We start from the raw sequence: 22742 nt of genomic DNA, 5'->3' as shown, positions 1-22742 counted from the left end.
CAACTTATTTTGAGATGCCCAGCTATGCTGGAGAAGGGATTGTAAAACATTATAGAAAAACAATTTTTTTCTTAATGATCTGTTTTCTTTTCCAGCTACACTGATAATTTTCATTTATGCACCAGCCCAGTGTACACCAGCATATTTCCATATAACCACTGTTTACCATTTGGAAAATAGTACCATACTTTAATTAGACACTGAGCCAATCTGGATGTCATCTCAGCTGTGTAAACCATATGATGAATAAATATTTGGCCTGCATATGAAATGTTTGTTCAAGGTGAGAATAATCCAGGAAATCCCTAATTAGCCCTTATTTCACATGTCATTTGAATCAGGAACGTAAATTTACCAGCTTGGAACTTAATGTAATAGCCTAAGGATTCTAGTTGTTGCAGAACTGATAAACATATTTTTCCAGTTGAGACAAAAAGGGAAACTATGTTTAATTAGAAACTTCTTCATCTAGTTTTAGCTTCTTTAGCTCAAAGGAGATGAATGTACAAGCTAAAAGCTTACTAAGTCAGCTAATTAAACCAAGCCAGCCTCATCTGAACCCAATTTCTTAATTTGAAAAAGTAACCAACTTTTCTTTACAACTTTTCTACCCTGAAGTGGTAGAAAAAAATGGTACAATAGTTTTACCAATTGGTATGCAATTGGCAGCTAGTATTTAATGGTGCTAAAATAGCTTTAATTAGAAAAATGTGGTATTATTTAAGTATGACATTGTTCATAAATTTGACCTGATGCATCAAGTGAAAGTGGGACCTGATAATAACATTATATTAAATGCAGATGCAGACAGAAGAGAACAATGCTTACACATAATCAATTCTCAGCAAGTTAAACAAAGTTCCCCATATTAAAGGTTTTTGTACCTGTTCTATACACTCCTTGCTCAATGGTGGAGATGGAAAAGAGGCGAAGATTAGCACCCCAACATAGAGATACGTTAAACTGACTAAAAAGTAAGCAATTGAAAGATCTCTGACCTGTAGTTAAAACACAAGAAACAACAAACAAATAAAATCAGCTTGTTTCAATTATATGGAAAATTAGTCACAGGACAAATCCTGGAACAGTTAAATCATGGAATAATGATTCTTATTGTTTGAATTGTCCCCTGTGCCCCCCAAAATGGAAAATATATTGCTTTTAATTATTAAGTAGATACAATAAATAATACAGTAATTTTGGGTCTATGGGTTAAAGCAATCACACCCACACACCAATTTAACATATATTCAAGGGGATGAAGCAAAAAAAGCTATAATAAATGTGGAGATCAAAGCTAATTAAGCTATCATGTTCTCAAAAATGAGTCAGTTTTGGACCATTGTTAAAAACCAAACTTTTCCTCTTCAAAAAAATATGGATACCAAATGACATATGGAAATTATGCAAGTGTCTTCTTTAATGGAGTGCTTTTTATAGCATTTAGTTGGGGAGAAGATGCTTCAAGTCTAGCAGTGCCTTTTACTGTTACTTTTACACACATTAAAATTCAGTACAATTTGGGTAAATTACAATGCTAGATAAAGACTCTGTTCCTTTGATGAATGAAGGAAAAACCTTCCAGATTTCATGGCTTACAAAAGAGGGTGAATCAGGGGCAAGTGAGGGAAGGATGGGGAGGGTTTGTTAAAAAAAAGTCGAGATGGGAACACACTAAAAGGGGGCAGGGCTTTGGCCAAGCAGTTGCAGCTGCCATTTTGTTTTTTTCACCCTGCTATAAATGGCTTCTGTCACTAATTCTCAACTAGCCTATCCTTATTGTACAAATAAAAGGGATTGAGAGAATACATATGCTTTATTGTAAATTCCTTGAAATAGAATAATAAGCAAAAAAAATTTGCATGCAAACTCCCTTTCTTTTCAGAAATTGGACCACATTCTAAATCAGTTTTAAATCAGTTTTGTGAGTTTTATTTCATGACTGTTGCTCATCATTTGAAGCAAATGTTACAATTTCCTCCATATCAAAGAAAAAGTTGTGGTTCACCGCATTTCCTTTTCACGGGGCTACTTTACTATAGAGATAATAAGCAACAATCCCCAAAATCTTTGCAAGATTATGTGTTCCCTGAGAGCTCATTCCATCCTCTTTCCTCTTCTACCCCTTCTTCTCTTTTGGGATTCTATCTCCAAACAGGCGGTTATACAACATCTTGAACAGAGTGTAGTCTATTCAGTTCTTTAGATTTGTGACTTGTGTTCTGGTCCATTTCAATAACAGTAGTCGAGATTTACTTAGTTAACAAATTGACTTCTGCTCCCTGTCTCTTCTCCTTAGGGTTGCCATTTGCCTGTGCTGAATAAAAATAGGCACCAAGGGCATTTATTTAGTGAACCATGGTTAACAAAATATGATTCAACTTATACTGTACATGTCTTTTTCAGTAAATGATATTGTGGACAAGTTGTGGTTTATGATCATGTATCAGAAAAACAGATGTAAGATTCTGGAGGAATATTTTAATTTAAAATGTCAAAATGACAGCCACAATAATGGTATCAATCCATGTCCCTATTAACATCTTCTTGACCTTTTTTGACCTTGCCATGAGTAAGTGGGGATCTCCACTTGAATACTCCAGCACCATTTGAATATTTATCTACAATCCCAGAGTGTTTCCCCAGAATCATATAATGTTCTATGTAACAGAATCACAGACATCTGCAATGTGCAAAAAAACATTAGCTCACTCTATTCTGTAACATTCCATTTTTATTTTCTTATATTTGTTAGATTACTCTCATGACTACATTGCCTGAGAAAATTGTCTATCTGCTCTAGTTAAATTTCATAAAACTCAGATTCTGTCCAAGCCACTGAAGCAGCAGAAAATGACCGATTAAACGAACACTGACAATTTCAGTGAGTAATTTTGACCTTAATTTCTCTTTAGATAGATATAATTCCTCTAACTCTTAGAATGGGATCTTCAAACCCAAATTCAAAATCAACAGCTTATGGAACTCTCTTCTTCCCTGTCAGAAAATGCTTCCATTGCTGTCTTTTCAGCAGTTGCTTTACTCAAGCAGGATGGGGATGATACGAATTTAAAAATGGAGATTATTACAGATTTTATATCTAGTCAATACTTGCTCACAGCATAAACCATGATCTCAGTCTCTGAACTTTTAACTTATTTTACTGTTGACATTTCATTTGAGAATATACTATATACTAGTTCTGGAAACACTAGACTGCTGGTAAGATCTATGAACATTAGGCTGGACTACAGTGTAAAAAAATTAGATTTGACTCCATATTTATCCAGAAAGTAACACATTTTTTTCTCTTTCTCTACTTATAAGAATAGAAAGTAGAGAATCTTCTAAAATAAGCATCTCTTCAAAACAAAGGAGTTAGAATATGCTACTTTTGTGCACTCAAAGAGTTTAGCTTCAGTTTTATGCTACAAGAACATCAAATTCAGCTCTTATCTTAAATATGGAAACTCTAGGCATAGTACCATAGAGTAGGAACATCAAATAATATTAATAAAATACAGCCATTTCTCAATATTGACACTATGAACTTAAACTTTAAAACTTAAAGGTTAGGACTACTGGGGGGGAAGGGAATCACAGTCATCATTTGCACTGATAGCTTTTTTTTTGTTTTATTTTGCTTAACCTTTCTTAACCTTTTCCAAAAGCAGAAGGGTTAAGGAAACAAGTCTCCAGAATGGCTCAATTTGGAATTCACCTTCTTTCAGATTGTTTTTATTGTTGCATAACTTTGTGACTGAATCAATCAGAGCTTCATGTGCTTCTTCTGTTACATGAAGGGAGATGGAGTGAACAAACTTCAATGCTTATTTATTTCAGAAACAAAGGTAGCCAATATATGATGTATCTATGTGAAAAAGTATTTGCCCTTTTAAACTGAGTAACTGTACATATCACCAACACTTCCTGTAATTTCTAGATGGATTATTTGGTCATTCAAAAATATTTGGTCTATTTGGTCATTCAAAAATATTGAGTTTGTTCTTCAACCATTGTAGAAATGATAGTAGACTTTAGAAGAAACCCTCTCATACTACTACATCTTACAATACTAGACAACACAGTATCAATAGCAGAGATCTTCAAATTTCTAGGTTCTACTATATCACATGACCTAAAATGGACACCTAACATCAAAAATGTCACCAAAAAAGCACAACAAAGAATGTTCTTTCTGCGCCAACTCAGAAAGTTCAAACTGTCCAAGGAGCTGCTGATACCGTTCCACAGAGGAATTATTGAGTCTCTCATCTGCACCTCTATAACTGTCTGGTTTGGTTCTACAACCCAACAGGGCAGACACAGACTTCAGAGGATAATTAGGACTGCAGAAAAAACAATTACTACCCACCTACCTTCAATCGAGGACCTGTATACTGCACGAGTCAAAAAGAGGGCTGTGAATATATTTACAGATCCCTCACATCTCGGACATAAACTGTTTCAACTCCTGTCCTCAAAATGACGCTCTAGAGCACTACACACCAGAACAACTAGACACAAGAACAGTTTTTTCCCGAAAGCCACCACTCTGCTAAACAAATAATTCCCTCAACACTGTTCAACTATTACAAAGCCTGCAATACTATTACTGCTAATCTTCTCATCACTCCTTATCACCCATCCCGTCCCACTTATGATTGTAGGACTGTAACTTTGTCGCTTGTATCCTTATGATTTATATTGACTGTTTCTAGCATGATTTGATTGCTGATTGTACCCTATGACTATCATTAAGTGTTGTACGTTATGATTCTTGATTCTTAACAAATGTACCTTTTCTTTTATGTATACTGAGAGTATTTACACCAAGACAAATTCCTTGTGTGTCCAATCATACTTGGCCAATAAAGTACTCTATTCTATTTGTATGGCTAGGATCAGTTTTGCCACATAATGCATTTGCATTTCACCTGTAGAGATCTCTGATATAAAGCAGAATTCATATTATCTCCAATGATGGCAACTGTCAAGATCACAAGGTAGCAAACACACACTGAAATCATGACAAGTCATGCTTGAAGCTGGTATGAATTCTTGTGGAAATGGAGCAACCCTTTTGAGTCATGAAGCCACAAAGAATTTCTTATTCTAAACCTGTAGCAAGGCAGGTTGGTGGCACCAGGAGCTCCTTGTAGTAGCTATGAGGCTGGGAAACAGCTGCCTTTCTACCTATCCTGCTAGCTGCAGAGTCATACTGTGCACAGTAGTCCTCAATGTATGACCACAATTGAGCCCAACATTTCTGTTGCTAAGTGAGACATTTGTTAAGTGGATTTTGCTCTATTTTACAACCTTTCTTGCCACAGTTGTTGAAAGAATCAGTGCAGAATCACTTAATAACACAGTTATTAAGTGAACCTGGCTTCCCTGATGACCTTGCTTGTGATCGCATAACCCGAGATACTGCAACTGCCAAGCATCTAAATTTTGTCCATGTGACCATATGGGGATGTTGCAATCGTTGTAAGTGTGAAAAACAGTCATGTCACTTTCTTCAGGGCTGTTGTAACTTCAAACAGTGGTTATAAGCCAAGGACTACCTGTACTTCTTACTTTGTTTCTTTTTAAGCTACTTCCATCATACAGCTTTAATTTATAATGCCACGTCAAGATAGGCAAGAATATAACTGGAAATTATAACCAGAAATCATCAAATTTCACTTGCTTTTTTCTTTGAGATAGAAAATAATAAATTCGCCCTCAATTAAAAGTAATATGAAAGAGCTGTATTTACAGAAATTTCAGCCTCCTACATTGTAAACAAACCAGGCATTTTCTCCTTTCACTCCTCTTTAAAGAGAATTGTAACTTTCCTTTTGATTTCTTGGCAGAATTTAAAATTATTTTCAGGAATAATTGCTGCGTCGGAAGTGCCAAGGTTCAAGGTTCAAGGGTTTATGGCAATACCCCAAACCAAACCAAATATTTGTGTTCTGATGAATAAAAAACCCAACCAGATAAATGGTCAAAGTGAAAGGGCAAAAAAGCACTACAGCTTTTTTTTTTCAACATTCTTTAAAAATTTAATACAATTTTGTTTAATGACATACCCTGCATTTTCCTCTTTCTTGATTCACTAGAGACTTTATTATAAATATACAAAAATCAGTGTTCTGGTCCCCATGCTAATGAACCAGACTTCATGCGTCATTCATGCCAATTCAAGTTTGAGATCCAGCTGTGAAAGATTTCTCCAAATATTTGAAAGGTCACCCAGATGCTGATAAGTATCAATGTTCTGCCTTGCTGCTGAATGTGGAATTCCATTTTTGCTCAGTACTTTTCCAAAGGGCAGTCGTGAAGACTGACACTGGCTGAAGTGACAAAGCAACCTTGTGATGAAGCAATATCATCTTTGCACACATGTCTAGCCTTCCCAAAACTCATTTTCTTCCTAAGCTTGTCTCTGACCTGCATCTTGCTTCAACCTGGCCAAGATCTCCCTGTAGACTAACCAAGAAGGTACTAGGAATTAATTCCTCTAGAGCATATTAATCTTACTGAATTTTGGTATCATACATTTGGTCCTGCTGGGTTGTTTTTTATTTTTTGGAATGTGGTGAGGTTTTTTTTTTTTACATTTTTTAGTCTGTTTTTAAAAACAATTTGCACATGTAGGTGAGGGGTAACACCTGAACCTGGAAGAGCAATGGGTGACGGTTGGCGTACCCACTGCTTAGAGCTGTGATTGTGAGCCTATGGCACACGTACCAGAAGTGGTACGTGTGCCATAGGCTCACAATCACGGCTCCAAGCAGTGAACTCCTGTTACTAACTGGCTGCTTCTCCACATTTATTCTCTTCCCCTATTTCAGGGGTTGGATTCTACAGGTTTTGTCCGGCTCTGTAGAATCGGTAGCTCTGAAGAGCAGAAGACATAGAACCGGTTCTGTCTGCTGCTGTTTTGGCTTGCCCGCCTGCCTGGGCTCTTACCTGACCTTTATTTCCTGCTTTTTCAGCCTCAGCTACCTTGCGAGGCACAGCTGAGGTTGAAAAAGCAGGAAAAAAGTGCTTTTTCAAACGCTGCTTCCCTGCACGCAGCGCTGCTCAGCTGTCCGGGCAGCAAGCTGATGAAGATTTACAGGCGCTCACAGAGTGCAGGGAAGCAAATCGTAATTCACCGAACTGGTATTTAACCCGTCGGATCCCACCCCTGCCCTATTTGCCACTTGAAACTACATTCTACTGGACATTAACCCCTTCCTTGAGCCCTTGCCCCCACTGTTACTCCTTTAGTATACAGGATCAAATTGTCCATTATTATTGCACTTTTACTTTTTGCTTTGGTTATGATTAATGAAAATTTTTAAATTTACATTTTTATAGGGTATTGTAAATAAATAAATAAAAAGACAAGCCTAAATGATTTTATGCACAGCTGATGGAGTCATTCTGACAAAACATCTTTGCCAGTTCAAAACTATGGGTATGAATACGGACTGGGAGAACCTCAGAACTTTAGCAATGGTTCTCTAAACTTTTTCAAACTGAGAGCCATCAATGACTTCCTTAATTGATTTCTTTAGAATCTTATTTTGAGCAGAGCATGACATGATGAGCTTCAACAATCCAGGCAGAAATAACATCATTCTGACATATATAGGGCTGCCCCAAAAAGATTTGATAGTTTAATGAAGCATTCAGAGAAAGCTAGCTGTACGCTAAGGTGAGCAAACATTGGGTTAAAGTGCTGAAATTTACATGATCCCAGCACAGGCTGAACACATAACAACCATTACAAAGAGCAGTTTCAGGAAAAGCCACTTTTTGCACCTAAACATATTTTCTCCTGTAGTCACTTACATTTTTTTCTTGGTTCCTGTTATTCTTAAGTAGTGTAATTACACAATTATGGATAAAGAAAGCCAGGGTCAGCACTCCAGTAAGCTGAGGAAAAAAGATCCTGAATTCTGGAGAAAGAAGAATATAAATCAGAATTTTCAGAGTGGGGATTGTTAATATTACAATGAATATCCCAGGTGTCTAAGTCTATTGATTCCTAAACCGAGCTCCCAGTCATATTTGCAGTGGCAACTGTTTTATATTCAGGTAGGATATATTTAAGCTTGGCAAAACATACAGGGGAAGCAGCAAACGAATCGGATGTAAAAAGAAAACCTGCAATTATATAAATAGAAATGAGACAGCTCTTAATATATTGCCTGCCTCCAGGACATTGTATTCATAAGTGACATTGGATAAATCTTTCTCTCGCAGGCACGCACACACACACACAAACATATCAACAAAACAAAACAAAAACTAATTCCATGCATTTTACTTCCTTTTCCTAAGAACTATCTAAATGATGTCAAAACTATTACCCACCTGTTTATATTGCCTTATATTATTTACAATAAAGTTACATCATTTTAATCACATTTTTAAAATTTGAAAACCAGAGAAGGCTAAATAATAATAGTACTGAACACATTTATGGGGGAACAAATTTTCTACAAGGAAGAAGCATTCCTCCCCTCCCGCTCCAAAAAAGATCACAGTCTGCATATTAGGAAACTAAGAATGTTTTAATATGATGGGCTATTCCAAGGACTTATGGGATTGGTGCAAGGGTGGGATGCTACCGGTTCTGCCCGGCTCTATAGAACCGATAGCTCTGAAGAGCAGCAGACACTGAACTGGTTCTGTGTTTGCTGCTGTTTGGCCCACCCGCCCGCCTGGGCTGTTACCTGTCCTTTATTTCCTGCTTTTTCAACCTCAGCTGCTTTGCACGGCACAGCTGCAGTTGAAAAAGCAGGAAAAAAGACGCTTTTCAAATGCTGCGCACCTATGTGCAGCACTTTTCAGTTGTCCAGGTAGGGGTGGGATTGAAATTTTTTAACAACCGGTTCTGTGGCGTGGCTTAGGTGATGGGCATGGCTTGGTGGTCATGTGACTGGGTGGACATGGCTTGGTGATCATGTTATTGGCTGGGCTTCGCCAACTCAATATCACTCACATCGAGGCACGCATCTCCTCGCCTGGCCTCTCATGACTCTGGGGATGCTGCAACAGTCGTAAGTGTGAAAAAATGACCATAAGACACTTTTTTCAGTGCCATTGTAACTTTAAACAGTCACTCCACACAAGCAAAGTACCAGCAAAGGAGGGAAAAAGAAACTCCAGAGAGGTTCCTGAGACAGGAAGCCTAGTCCTGCCAAGCATGTAATAAGGGTTAATGGAGTTTCTATAAGCAACACCAGAATGTTTCCTTCCTGCCTTCCTTACAGGATTAGGTCAATAATTTCTTCTAACAACCGGTTCTCCAAACTGCTTAGAATGTTAACAACCGGTTCTAGCGAATAGGTGTGACCTAGTAGAATCCTACCCGTGTCCAGGCAGCACAGCTTAAGGTTTTTTACATGTGCACACAGCATAGTCAAACTAATAGTAACACCGGTTGAATCCCACCCCTGGATTGGTGCTAATATTGTCCTAACCAATACAAGTAAAAGGAAAGCTAAAAGGAAGCATTCGTGAATGTAATAATAACAGCTTTACAGCATTTTCTGCACTATGATATGCAGATGCATTAAAAATGGGCCTCACTCATCTCAAGTACATAAAGGACTGCAGATTTTAAAAAGGTAAAAATTCCTTTGTACTGAATATTATTTTTTTAAAAGGTTTCTTTAAGTTAAACCTGTATGTTTATACCTGATACATAATGTATTCTAGCTTCTTTTTGCATTTCTGGTGGATAACATCCTAATTTAACAATCAATAGAATTTATTTCTTTTTGTGTCATTTGTTTTAGATACCATGAATTACTATTCAGTAATAAAATCATATATTTGGAGCCAAGCTCTTCTCTGATTAACCAACTAAGCTCAAGAAAAAGTTTTGCTTTCCCTTCTCTACCACTATAATGGTTTTCTGGCTATATTTTAAAATAAAAGGAAGTTTAAACAGGACAGTGCTTTCCTACTAGGTTACTTCTACATCCATATAATAGAAATCAGTTCCATTTGCATGAGAGAATAAGCCATGGTTGGCATAACGATAATTTACTGATGAAACTACATTTGTCTGGCCTTCATACACTGTTTAAGCCTATGGATAGAATCACAATAGCTGAAAGCCACAAACTATATTATGATTTAGCGTGCAACATTTTTCCAGTTAAGATATGGTGCCAGACTGAGGCCAGTAGAAATATTAGTACCAAAGAAAATGGGGTGGAATTATTTTGATGTCTGCTCTAGAATATCTATTTTATTGTTTTGTTTATCTGTCATCAATACTGATCATATTGCATGTACAAAGTGCATTATTTCCATTTCATAAAAATAAGTAGAAACGTGATGCTTCCCTGCCAACTTAATTCATAATGGCTTTTGAATGATGACTTTGTTGCCCACCCATGATTTAACAAAATACAAGGCTGAAATTCTAATGTTTGTAAGATTTTCCTGATTAAAGTTAAAACTGGATTTACCAAGTTTGCTAACTTAACATCTGTTCAAATTCACAAACAACCCAACAGAATTGCATAATTCTCTCTCCTCAACCCCTCTCTTGTTCATTTTCCTGCCTTGTTTGGATAATCATGCAAACATTCTCAGATGAAGTGTGCCAGTAAACAATAACATCTGAGCAATGATTTCTGACAAGAGCCATCTGGAAAACTATTATGGGAAAGCTGCATTGCATGTTAGACAAAACCATGGAACAGTCAAATAAATGCAGCAATGATAGCCAAAGGTGAAGCAATGGTACATATACATGTCCTGCATGCCTTCTATCACACACCAATGAGATTGCGACATGATAAAAATATGAGCTAGTGTGGCAAGAGTTTCTAACCTGGGCAAATGATTTGAATATGATTACTATCACATTTACTCCCCACTCCCTATTCGTCTTACTTTAGTTTTTACTAAGGAGGTCTAAGGAGAGTTATATTTCACTCAAACATTCAAAGTAAGCTCTCAAGCACAAATATTATTTTTCCACTACTCTGCTGTCAAGCTACAGTTAAAATCACTCTGTTTCATCATGTCTATAGGAGCCTATGTTTACCATAACATCAGCCATTGACTAAGAAAACCCTTTTAAGAACTATTATTTACTCTATTATAATGTCTGGAAAAAAGGAGGAGGAAATTATCCAAACCACAGAACCCAAATCTTGGTATGGATTTTAGCAACTCCTCATCCAATGTTTCCCATTTCAGAGAACAGTTCTTTATGTTTTAATCAAAATGGTTTACGAATGTTATCAAACATATATTGTATTAATAATTTATTCAAACTAATTTAGAACTATGGTAAACTCTGCTGTCTATAAAGTGGTTTGAAATGTTCCTGATTGACAAGAAACAAATACATTTTGTTTCTCCACATGAGAGGGACCACACTGTCCTTGACCATATGTGTGAACTCTACATAATGTGGGGTTAACCTATTTGAAAGGAAGTAGGTTGAGAAACTTTGCCTCATATCCACAGCGGATAAGTTACAAACAGATTCCAGTTCATTTTCCATGGACTGCAAGAAGAATTCTAGACCATAAGGATTTCTGGCAGGGAATATTCAAGGACAAGGAGCGGCCTGACAGCAGGCAGCCAGTGCCCTGAGGCCTCGCATGTGGTTTCCTCTGGGAATCCCACCCACTCCTGCTGCTCCTGGGCTGTCCAGACAATGACAATAGGGAGGCGAGGCTTGGGCAGAGAGTGGTCCAGTTGTCCTGCCACGAGGATGCCTCTGTTAGGCATAGAAAGAACAAAACAATAAGAAAAAGACCCTGCTGCTAGACAAAGGAAAACTTTTTCAGGCACAGATAGAGAAAGGAGTACAAATGAGAAAAGAAGGAAGAGAAAATCTTTCTGTTCAACAAAGCAGAAAAAGAAAGCAAAGCAGAATTTTGGGAGATCCTAGTGGAATGAGTTTCCAACCTTATATCATTCTTGATATAATCTTGAAAAAATATTACATACCAACCAGAAAAACCAAGTATTAAGGATTCTAATTAATGAAAAATACTGACAGCCAAGTGGCTATAGTGGAATGGCTGTTTCTCAAGTACTTGTTCTGATTTATTAGCTCTACCAGATTGCTACCACAATCCAGTGTATTAAGGGGCCTCTTCCAACACTTTTCTTTAAATAGAACATTTCTATAAAGTCTCTCATCTAAAAAAACTACACGTGGAAGGCAATGTTCACAGAACATCAAGAACTTATTGTTGCAAGCTGTTTTCTATCCATTTTTTTCTGAAGAAAAGAATGGCATTGAAAACTATCCTTAAGCATTTTTGATTTGTTTTTAATGTAACCGCTGATAGCTACCAATCCATACGGTGTTTGGGAAACTGGAAGACTGTTTATAAAGTATGAACAAACTGAGAAGAAAATTCTATGAGGAAACAATGTTTGTAATTCCTTAGCTGTATGTTATTGTCTAGGAATAATTAAATTTAGCACCTGCATTATGACTCCCCAGACAGGATTCCCCAAGAAAATAAAGAGTAATCTAATCAAAGAGAAGCAAAAGAAAATAATATTTTTCAGAGCTTGTTTGACAACACATTATATTCCCAGCAAAAGTAGAAGGAATCACCCCTGATGCCTCTTTACAAGTCTTTTTATAGAAGAACAACAAAACCACCGTCTTGGCTTCAGATCTGAAGTAGAAACACCACTATGGGTACTATCCAATTTAAGCATTAGATTTATGTTAGTATCCAGTCATCACATCTTATTTAGTGAACTTTGGCTTAGCATGTATGACCCAGTTTTGCCTATAAGGATAGTTCCAGCCTTCATTATAGGTAGAGAAGTGATAGGCCTGATGTGTTCTGGACAATTAGGGCTTGGACTATAGCAAGATAGATATAAGTAAAACTACAGCGGAAAGCATATCCTGTCCTACAGGCCCCATTCAGTCTATTAAATTATTTAAAGGGAACAGTCTATAAATATTTCTTAAAAGTTTACCTGGCACAAAATATATATTTGTTGCAGTCCAATCAAATTCTAAATGGAATCCTAGAAGAACAGCTTTCACGGTAACAAGAATTACTAAATAAATGACAGAGATCGTACCTGCAGTGGGAAAAAGAAAAAAAAATTCATATTCAGATACTGCATATGGACAGAGGAAAAAATTTTCTTTAACGTCTATGAGATTTAGAACATTACAATCCAGCCTCTCTCATTTATATTCTTCTTATAAATCAGTTTTAATAGTAACTGACTGAGATGAAGTTACTTGACATCATATTCAACTATACCAAACTGGAACATGCGTTAGTGGGAGGACAAAATAATTTTCAGTTAATTGTGAGCTTAAAATCATTACTACTAGTATTCCCATAATAATTATCTGAAAGAAAAACTAATCAAGGTTTCAGAGACTAGAAATATCTCCAATTGAATAAAAAGAAGAAATAAGGGCAATGCAAAAATTTTGAAACTTTTCTGTTATGGCTAAGGTAGACAATTTGTTCTTTCTTCCTTGGCTGAACTACACAATGTGATAAAGATTCACAACTGGATTACTGCCATCTCTTTTTAAAGTTAAAAAAAGAACACAATTAGAGATGTCAACTAGCAAAAGTTAACCATTCTGAGGGATCAATTGAACATGATCAATTGTGGATGAAATTGCATTCCAGTTCCTGGAGGAAAAAAAGAGTGGTGCAAATGTTATCTTCTCGCATAGTGGGAACACTTGTCATTATAAGGAAGCATTTTCCAGTTGAAAGAGGTTGAAGAAATAAAACGACTTCCAAAATCTTCCCCAATGTTTGCTGCTCCCAATTAATTCAAGGTCTGTTATCACCCTGGCAAGTTTTAAATTTCATGAGATGCTGAAAAATTGAAGCAAAGATCTTTTGTGTAATGAGGCCCCCAACTAACAAGAAATGTATTGAGTCAAGATACCTAAAAGAATCTATTTTGCATAATTTTGAATGATTACTACATACCTAATATGTTAAATTTTGCAAAGAAAGCTGGAGACTTAAAATTCAACAGCAGAAGAATGATGGTCAAATAAAACGGAACCGTTTTGGATTTGTCCCACCACTTTTCAAATTCCTCAAATCCAACAGCACTGGTAGAAGTAAATTCAAAAGTTTCATTTCCTGGTACCTTATGGCTACCGTCGCTTGGGCATATTACTGTAAAATAAAAAAGGAAAGAAAATGATTGTTTAGCTTAAGGAAATCATTTGTAGTTGGGTGATGACGGTGATGAGGAGAAATTATGTGCTGGAAATCAAAGCTTGAACATTAGTTCAATGATTCTCAATCTTGGTTGGCTGGAAATTCTGGGAGTTGAAGTACACCCATCTTAAAATTGCCAAGGTTGAGAAACATGGCATTAATTAACCTCTTCCAAAAAGCATGACCAGTGCTTTGCTGGCCCATATAGTCCAGTAGTCAAACAATTTTTCACGTCTAAAGCAAAACAATAGCCTGAGAATAAATTAATATGTGAACTAAAATCCGTGGAAAAGAGTCAGTTTCATTTAGTGGTTAAGTTACCAGCTAGAAACCAGGAAATGGTGTTCTAGCTCTGCCTTAGACACAAAGGCAGTTGGGTGACCGTGGGCCATTCATTGACTTTCTTTGCCCTAGTAAGAAAGCAATGGAAAACTACTTCCAAAATTATGACTAGAAAAGATTAGATTAGTCCAGTTATTTGCCAGGAGTCAACACTGGTGTAAAAGTACCAAAAACATAGAAGCTCTGTTTATGTCATGTTTATGGCTTACTTTTATTTAAGCATATTGTTTATGTGCATACATAATTCTTCCAGGTAAGAATGTCATGTTTATGGCTTACTTTTATTTAAGCATATTGTTTATGTGCATACATAATTCTTCCAGGTAAGAAATGTGTATTCAGAGTGAGCCTTCCTTTGCTTGATATCTTTCAGGTAACTTAACTATACTATAGCTACTGTCATTTCCAGACAACATGACCAAAGGCCTTGGGCTATGCTGCCTAGAATTATGGGAGCTGCACTCTGGTAACACTGAAGCACCTCTGGACAAATCCTTCATCGTGCAGCCATGTGGTTGTCAGGGCTCTGCCCAGGAAAGATGTGCTGTGCAATCTATAAAGTACTGCATTTCTTTAACATTTCATTTGTCGCAGCTCTGTATATTCATACTCTCTTCCCTTATTCACTATTTGTTGCAATGAACAAGAGAAAAAGACAGCTACCAAAGGATTATAATTCTCCAGTGTATTGATAAGTCAGGTTGTCTCTAGATACATGTGCTATCCATTAAAATAGTTGTTGGTCTCATTTCACTCAAAACATTTCAGCAAGTTGGGCAGTGCTATAATTTCCAGTGAAATCACCACTACTTTTGTAACTCAAATCACTTTGTACACTGACCAGCACTTTTAATTGGCTAAGTCTAATTTATAACTCCTTGCACAGAAAAGCTTGTGGGCAACTGTTTGCTTCCCAAGTCTCCCCAGAATTACTGGGATTGCTTATGAGGTGATCCTCTTTTCCTTTTGTTGTAAGTCTTAAACAGGGAATTGGTACTTTCTCAGAATTAGCCACACAGCAAAGTGTGTGTCTAGCCTGAGCTACAATGTACCACTGAACACATCCTTTGGGTCCATACCAATTGCAAAACACATGCACAACATCAGGAAGGCAGCTGAGCTGGCGTTAGAATGAAAGCAATTACCACATTCAACAGGAAAGAAATGGCTAACGCTCTGCCATCAACCATATACATAATTCCATATATGTATGTATGTATGTATGTATGTATGTATGTATATATGTATATATGTATATATGTATATATGTATTTATGTATATATGTATGGCATTCAGCTTTGTTTGGGTATTTTCCCACGTCATTGTGGTTGTGCTTCTGTATACAGAAGCCTGATGATGGCAGATGAGATTCTGCCGAAACGTTGCTACAACTTTAAAAGCGCAACTACAATGACGTGGAAAAATACCCGAACAAAGCTGAATGCCATACATGTAAGTACCCGTGAAAACTTAAGAAAACGTATATATGTATATGTATATATATCACACAACCTATTACCCAAGCCGTTAAAGCACGAGAGGCTAATGGAAAAAAGATCACTACAAAACAAACGACCCAGGAGATTACAGCACAAGATCCAGGATATCTCCACAAAAAAACTCACAAGGCCATCACACAGCCCATTATACCAACATCAACTCCATCAACCAATCAAGAGGCAGCAGTGCAGCCAATCGGCCCAGCACACCAGCCCCCACCAACAGTATTTATAGAGAGACGGCAGTTCCAATCACACACTGCTTGCACTGGCACGAAGCCGAAAGCACCAGCCTGAGGATGGCAAGTGGGACCTCGCCGAAATGTCGCTAAGATACTCTTAATCTTACATGGGAAAAGACCCGAACACACCTAAACCTACATACCTGTACCCGTGAAAATCTACGAAAACAAATATATATATATATATTGTTTTATAAGACTCCTAGTGTCTTTAAACGTGTTTTCTCTTCCCCTTACTCCCAAATTTGTTTCCTCAGTTCCAACTTACTGAAACAAGTCTAAATTCTGCAAAGATGCCACATAAGCTGCAAAATAATCTTTTAGATCATTATTAGGAGCTAAGGGCACAGTCTACCAAACTGCCAACATCTAAGCAGTGTGAATTTTTTACATGTAGTTATGTAAGGTTAGGTATAGCTCTGCATTTTAAAGGATGGTTCTCCTGGATGTCAGCAAATTCCAATATTGGTTTACTTATTTTTGATTTTTCAGAGCCCCCATAACTTGAAAGACTCTTACGTGGGTTACAACAAGTTCAAACTATCAATGCAATGGTATTCATAATAGCATACTGCATTCACATCCAGCTTTCTTACCCTTTAACAACAGATTTCTGGTTTCCAAATAATACTTTGCACAAAGGGGAAGATAACACAATTAAGCAACAGATCCAGACAGATGGAACTCTAGAGGGGAAAGTGCTTTCTGATATTTTTAAGATATAATATAAATAAAGGTCCCAGAGCACTATTCCTTTTACTTATTAAATTTGCCACCTCTAGGTTGAAGACCAAAATCACATGGGCTATAATAACTGCTTTCTGTGGATGGAAGCTATCTTTTTAAGAATGTAGTATAAGATGTCAATATCCATGATTTATACAGAAAGTATGAACTAATCAGGACATTCATGGAAATTTCCCAGTGCAATTATTTTCATCCCATGCCGGCCTTTTGCCTAGTTGGCTACAAGTCCCTGAAGAACAAATCCTTTGTACAGAATAAATAGATGTAAAAGAATCATTGGCATTATTTTTTCAGTCTGTTTGTTCTGTGCTATCTATCTAATTTGAGGCAAATTAATAGCATTTCTGAAATTTATGTGAGGTTACAGTGAAGGCTGAATTCTTCCCATTGGTTTGAAACAACTTATAACTAGTACAGTTAAGAAAGCTAACAAATAATGAAATAACATCAGCGTGGCTTTTAAAATAAGCTTTTAAAACTAAGATGTTTCTGTTGTGAAACTATGATCCCTCTGTTTTGCAAATGTCTGAACGTCATTTTTTCTTCCATGTTTTTCTTTTTTGGTTGCTTTAATTAGTTGCAACTCTTTTAAATGTTACTTAGCCCTTTGCCTTGATAAACATTTTGTATATTTAGTCAATTTTAAATTTCATGGAAGCATATTGGCTGAGGTTACACATGGTACTATTCCAGGGTAGGCAACTTTTGAAAACAAGGACATACAATATTACCTCCTTCTGTCCTAAGACTTTTTAAAAAGCTAAAAAGTGAGATTGTGCTATTACCAGGAATAACATTTCTAGATCCTCTTTTTTGTTCTCATTCATCTTGTAGTCTGGAAGGGCTCTGTGCTAGGTGGTAATTTCGTGACTTAAGATTTGCAGAAACCTATGGCACCATTGTAATTCTCAACTATTCACCCAAGCAAATGAAATATTCATTATTTGAGGAAAGGCTGCATTTAAAACTCTCCACCTGAAAAGGCAGAAGTTCTAAAAGTGTTTACACGTGCACTATTAGCAGCATCTACTACCATGCTTGAGAATATGAGTCAATGAAACACTATGTGATCTTCACTTGATATCTATCTGAAAGTAAGACAATATCATTTTATTGATTGATTGAGTGTTCAGGGATTGTTTACTAAGCTTATTCCTCTCCGTTTAGACTGTACATATCAAGAACACAAATATGCAAGGCTTACAAATGATTCCCCACCCCAAAAGCCCCATAATGTTGAAAAGGGGTATAATTTATTGAGAATTTGTTGTTAAGGTAAACCAGACTCCAACATACTAGAACACTGCAATAGCAAGAAACATTTTTCCAGTTTGCTTACCTCTATTGCTTCCATTTGTACCAGGAACAATGTCTGTTACATTAATATCATTAATATAATCTGAAAAAAAGGAAACTTACTTAAGGGCACAGAATAATATTCCAATTGTATTCCAAAAGAAATATGTTTTAGAACATTTATTATATGTACTAAAAACAATGTAACAAGATTAATGCAACTTCTGGGGAAAACTGGATTTCTTTTTCATGAAATGTCCATTTTGAAAATCCAGCTTCAGGAGAAAAACAAGATATATGTACAGAGAGTATGTTGAATCAACAGGTCCAAGACAAAAGTTGAAATATCAGACTAGGGATTGATCATCTTGGCAAAAATCTATCTATGCACATGGTAGAAGTCGAAAACTTATGGCACATCATTAATCAGTTCAATCTATGATATATCTTAGCTTCCACTGAAAAGAAGACTTTTAAAATATGGTTAATTTGAACATTTTCTCATGGGACCTTAAAGGTACTGGAATAATAATGATGTGGAAAGGAACATTTATCCTTGACTTACAACTATTTGTTTAGTGATCTGAAGTTACAATGGCACTGAAAAAAATGACTTATGACAGCTTTTCACACTGTTACAATATCCCATGGTCATGTAATCAAAATTCAGACTGGCAACTGGCATTTATTTATGATGGTTGCAATACTGTATCCTGGGGTCGTATGATCACCTTTTGAGACTTTCTGACAAGCAAAGTCAATGGGGAAGCTAGAGTCATTTAACAATCGTGCTGTAGATAGTTAACAACTACAATGATTCACTTAACAAATGTGGCAAGAAGTCATAAAATAGAACAAAACTCATTTAACAACTGATTTGGTTAGCAACAGAAATGTTGGCTTAATTGTGGTTGTAAGCTGAGGACAACTGTAATCTTATCTGTCTCTATGAATCATAAGATCTAAATTACAATAGTCTAGAATAGAAGAATAGAATTCTTTATTGGCCAAGCGTAGTTGGACACACAAGGAATTGTCTTGGTGCAAATACTCTCAATATACATAAAAGAAAAGATACATTTGTCAAGAATCATCAGGTACAACACTTAATGATAATCATAGGATACAATAAGCAATCAAATCATACTAGGAAACAGTAAGGATACAAGCGACAAAGTTACAGTCATACAGTCACAAGTGGGAGGGGATGGATAAGGAGTGATGAGAAGGATATATTTTTTTTAGAAAAAAATATTACAATAGTCTGTTAGAAGAGAACATAAACATCTTGAATTGGCTGAAACCAATATGGAAGCTAAATATAGAAATATCTTTACCTATGACTTAATAGTTATCCAACTGGCTCAAAAACCATTGATACCAATTTTAGCCAAAATTAGGGAAAACTCAAAATATTTTAGACATTTATACAATGCCTAAAAAGCTTGACATGATAAACTCTAGTATAACTTTATGAGTTTGGAAAAAGTGTATAAGAAAAGAGTTTATTATATCATATGTATGGTCTTGTAAAGTTATTCCACATATCAGCTTCTATATTGGCCTATTTTTAAAAAAATAATAGAAATCACACATTGAAACATAGAAAGTTGATATACTCTTATTGTTTGCAGTCAGACACATAGTAGCAAGATTCTGGAGAACAGGAAAGAATCTGAGTATTTCCAAATGGTGGAAAATATACTGAAAAACTGGTTAAATGGAAAAGTTAACCAGTAAAAGCGCACCAATGTGCCTACCATCCCTGTCCTATTGTTTCTTTTATTTTTCTTATATGTATCCATGTATTCATAACTATGTTTTTACTTATACCTATATCTTGTAAGCAATTGACAAACCAAATAAAATAAAATAAACAGAATATGATTTTTACTTCATTGGTTTCAACGTATGTGTAATAATGCTATATGATTATCTTTAACCAATTCCAGACTTCTAGACAATCTAATTAAAGGTTGTAATTATTTTGTTTCTGCATATACTCCATGGCATTATTAATGCATATAAATAAAATAGGGAGTGAACTCATCTACAAGGAGGAAAAAAATTAGCCTGTTCTCTAGTCTACCTTTTCACACTGCGGCGCATATATTGCCATCTGGTGGCTAAATTGTTTAAACAAATTAATAAGAAAGTTATACTGTATTTTGAGAATCAGTCCCAAGTCCCTTCATTCAGCACCATCACAACTCAGAGTGGTTGCTGAATGAAAAATCACAACTCTGGAATACCCGCATTATAGAAACAATATCACTGAACGATTTTTATGTCATGTCAGCAAATTTCCATTGGCAATTTCACCATTTTAATCTTAAATTAAGAGGAATACATTGGGAGATTTTCAAATATATCGTGGTACATGTGGCAATATTTAAGTCAATTTAAGTGTACCTGTTGGGATGGGTAATGTCTTTGTGTCATTACCCAAATACCCCCTCCCCACTTTTATCCAATTTTGGGTAATTATCTAGGTTTGGGAAGTACTGTATTAATAAAATAAAATAATCTACTTGGCAGCATTTATTTCTAATTATAATAGGCTTATTGCAACCAACTATTACTTGCTTCCAAGTAAATGTGTTTAAGGCCAGAAAACAATAGTATGATACATATAATAGAAAAGTCAGGTATCTATCCACTTAAACCATAATTAAATATTTACAAAGCTCATAAAGTAGCTGTAAAATGAAAAATGTGCTTGGTTGCAAAGTATTTAAATCAGTATTAGGATATCAAGAAGCAAGGGGCTTTTCCTGGAATTGCTGTTAATTCATGCCACCACCATGCACACAAAAATACTGTTACTTCAGTTAATTTAAGAGTTAGTTAAGAAATCGCTTGGTGTCAACTAAAACATTCCTAAAGAAATGTATCCATAAATTGGGCCCTCAGTTACAGGTAGTAACTTACAATAGATTGTTAGTGACCCCTCGAAGTTATAATGGCAATGAAAAAAGTGACATGATCATTTTTCACGCTTATGATCACTGAAACATCTCCATGGTCACAATATTTACATTCAGATGCTTGACAACTGGCTCATATTTATGATGATTGAGGTGTTCAGGGATCATGTGTCCATCTCTTACGATCTTCTGATGAACAAAGTCAATGGGGAAGCCAGATTCACTTAACAGCCATGTTGCTATTTTAACAACTTCAGTGATTCCCTTAACAAATGTGGCAAAAAAGTCATAAATTGAGACAAACTCACTTAACAAATTTTTCAGTTAGCAACATAAATTCTGGACTCTGTTGTGGTCATAGGGCAAAGACTACCTGTATGTACTTAGGATAATTTGGAAAAAGAATCGTACATCTAGTTTTAGATCCAACCACCAACCACATTTTTCAATGTTAAAGGACAAATTTTAGAAGCATGTCAAATGAAGGGTAGCAGTTTCTTAGAATCTATCTTATCTACTGTTCTCTCAACTTGGCACTGGAATGTGACAGTAGGAAAGAATTCTTGCTCTGAAGACTAATTCCTGTCACATTGGAGCCAGTGGTGGGATTCATTTTTTTTTACTACCAGTTCTGTGGGCATGGCTTGGTGGGCGTGGCAGGGGAAGGATACTATAAAATCTCCAGTCAGAGGTGGGATTTGCCGGTTCTACTCAAAATTTCCACTACCAGTTCTCCAGAACTGGTCAGGACCTGCTGAATACCATCACTGATTGGAGCTAATCGGAAGAAAATGGTGAAAACACAGCGTTCCCCCGCCCCCCACCCCAAAATGAGCTGCTTCAGAATCCCTTCTATCATGGTTTTCTTCCCTTCATCATCTTTCTCCTTGGTCTCCGAAGCTCTATCTATAATTTAAAAATCTATTATTTTGATGACTTCATTTTTATGCACAAGGAAAGGTAACTGGCAAATATATATACTTATATTAGTAGAGATTTTTATCTTTTCTAAAATCCCTAAGAACATGCTTGCATTTATTTAGTAAATTACATGATGTATTTAATATTTAGAGAAGATGAAGGGTTTTTTGAGCTAATGCAATCCCAGGTGCCCCCTTGTATCTATTAACAAGAAATACTCTGTCCCACATAAAAGCAATTAACAGAAAAATGCATACTTACTATAAATACATTTTCCAGTATTGAAAAGGAAATTAGTCATTAGCACCCAGTAAACCACCATGGCTCCAATAAGGGACACCAGTGAAAATAAAAGGCTGGACCACTGACCAAAAGAGCCAAAGTAATATTTACAAACATCTGGGAATTCCCAAGTTGAGGTATCTACTGAAGCTGAAAAGAAAAAAAACAAGATGCTGATTTAATTCTGTGCTAATTATTTTAAGGTCTTCTCAAATGTATCTAAACATTCTAGATATCAATTTGAGTTAACGCTGGTATTACATACAGGCTTAAAACAAAAGGGACAC

At 36.1% G+C, this 22742-nt stretch overlaps 1 protein-coding gene across 1 annotated transcript in view; it reads right to left on the bottom strand.

Annotated features, from left to right (window-relative positions):
• The window catches only part of SLC38A9 (solute carrier family 38 member 9), a 50729-nt gene that overhangs the window by 13360 nt on the left and 14627 nt on the right, over positions 1 to 22742 (bottom strand). The window contains exons 8-13 of the mRNA XM_026716721.2: positions 22435 to 22605; positions 18369 to 18428; positions 13959 to 14153; positions 12967 to 13074; positions 7831 to 7937; positions 885 to 998 (exon numbers count right to left, since the gene is read on the bottom strand). Coding sequence (XP_026572506.1) covers positions 885 to 998; positions 7831 to 7937; positions 12967 to 13074; positions 13959 to 14153; positions 18369 to 18428; positions 22435 to 22605 — 755 coding nt within the window. The remainder of the gene's footprint in view (positions 1 to 884; positions 999 to 7830; positions 7938 to 12966; positions 13075 to 13958; positions 14154 to 18368; positions 18429 to 22434; positions 22606 to 22742) is intronic.

The sequence above is a fragment of the Pseudonaja textilis genome, chromosome 2 (assembly GCF_049901715.1).
Source record: "Pseudonaja textilis isolate UNSWEBS1 chromosome 2, rPseTex1.2, whole genome shotgun sequence".
Taxonomy (NCBI): domain Eukaryota; kingdom Metazoa; phylum Chordata; class Lepidosauria; order Squamata; family Elapidae; genus Pseudonaja; species Pseudonaja textilis.
Note: the sequence above shows the minus strand (reverse complement) of the source record. Positions and strands in the feature narration are given on the sequence as shown.